Source organism: Morus notabilis, unplaced genomic scaffold (genome assembly GCF_000414095.1).
Source record: "Morus notabilis unplaced genomic scaffold, ASM41409v2 C11387998, whole genome shotgun sequence".
NCBI lineage: Eukaryota > Viridiplantae > Streptophyta > Magnoliopsida > Rosales > Moraceae > Morus > Morus notabilis.
Window position 1 is genome coordinate 1 of NW_010386618.1, and position 1,201 is coordinate 1,201.

Here is a 1,201-nt window from a genome sequence, read left to right on the forward strand (position 1 = left end):
ATATATATATATATATATATATATCGAGTAACAATGTGGCATGATGAAAACGTTTCTTGTATACGCGATCATTCATCTTTCATTATGATTAATCATTTATAATTATAGTTTATGTTACTCTTTATGTCACTCTCTACATTCATTATTTGACACGTGTATTTCACTGTCTTATTTTTTTTAAATAATAATATATTATTAGAATTTACGTATCAAAAAATAAAATTTAAAAGTGACAAAAAATGATGCTAGTATTTCTCCTCATCTCTATCGTATACTCCCTCCAACTAAATAATGTATTGGTCCTCTTCTCCTTCCCTTCTGATCTCTCCCCAACCAAACACACACTAGCGGTGATTCACAACTTGGCAGCATCTATTTTCTGAGCTATAATGGTTTCGTTTCGGTTATCTCGATGGATTAGGTTGTTTTATATCCTTGTTCAACGGCGAGGAACCTTTTTTTTCAAAGCTAAATATATTGTCCCATCATGGCATAATACTCAACGCTAGAAAATTCAAAAGAGTAATGTGACCGTCACGTAATTTAAACCAAAGATGCTTCACCAACTAGAGAATTAGAAGAAAAAAGTCTTTTAAAGACCGAGTGAGGCTAGAGAGATCAGGAAGGGAAGGAAAGATGGCAGGCTGCGGTCGTAAAGAAATTGTGCCGTTCGCAGCCATGGCCGCCGTAGAGTTGGCCGCGGTCGGCGTAAATACTTTTTACAAAGCAGCCACTTTGGAAGGGCTGAGCTACTTTGTCTTTGTCGCATACTCTTATGTTTTAGGTACTCTTGTTCTGCTTCCTCTTCCCTTCATATTTCCAAGGTAAATAAATATATAAATATACCTCTCTTGATCTCCTTCTCATTAAAGCTTTATAATCACAAGTATTTTTCACTTAATCCATATAATAAATGATAGTGGGTTATATTTGAATTTGGTGCAGGAGGGAACTTCGTTCTTTTGAGCTGTCTTTTTTCTTAAAAATTGTCCTTTTGGGACTAATTGGGTATGGAGATATATATCACTGAAATCCATTATAATTTGATCACGTGATTTAATTTAAGGAAAAACAAAAAGAACGAAAAGAGACTTCTATTTTCCTTATCATGTAGACAACAACTTTTTCTTTTCTTATTCATTTATTCATTCTTTTTTGTTTTGTAAGGCAGGTTTACATGCAGCATATGTGGATGTAAAGG

At 33.9% G+C, this 1,201-nt stretch overlaps 1 protein-coding gene across 1 annotated transcript; it reads left to right on the plus strand.

Moving 5' to 3' along the window:
• Positions 1–636: 636 nt before the first annotated feature.
• Positions 637–1,194, plus strand: LOC112095082 (WAT1-related protein At5g40240-like; the record flags this gene model as incomplete). Its single annotated transcript, XM_024176761.1, has 3 exons — positions 637–824; positions 946–1,008; positions 1,172–1,194. Coding segments are annotated over exons 1-3 (274 nt in total), but the record flags the coding sequence as incomplete, so codon positions are not given.
• Positions 1,195–1,201: the final 7 nt, after the last annotated feature.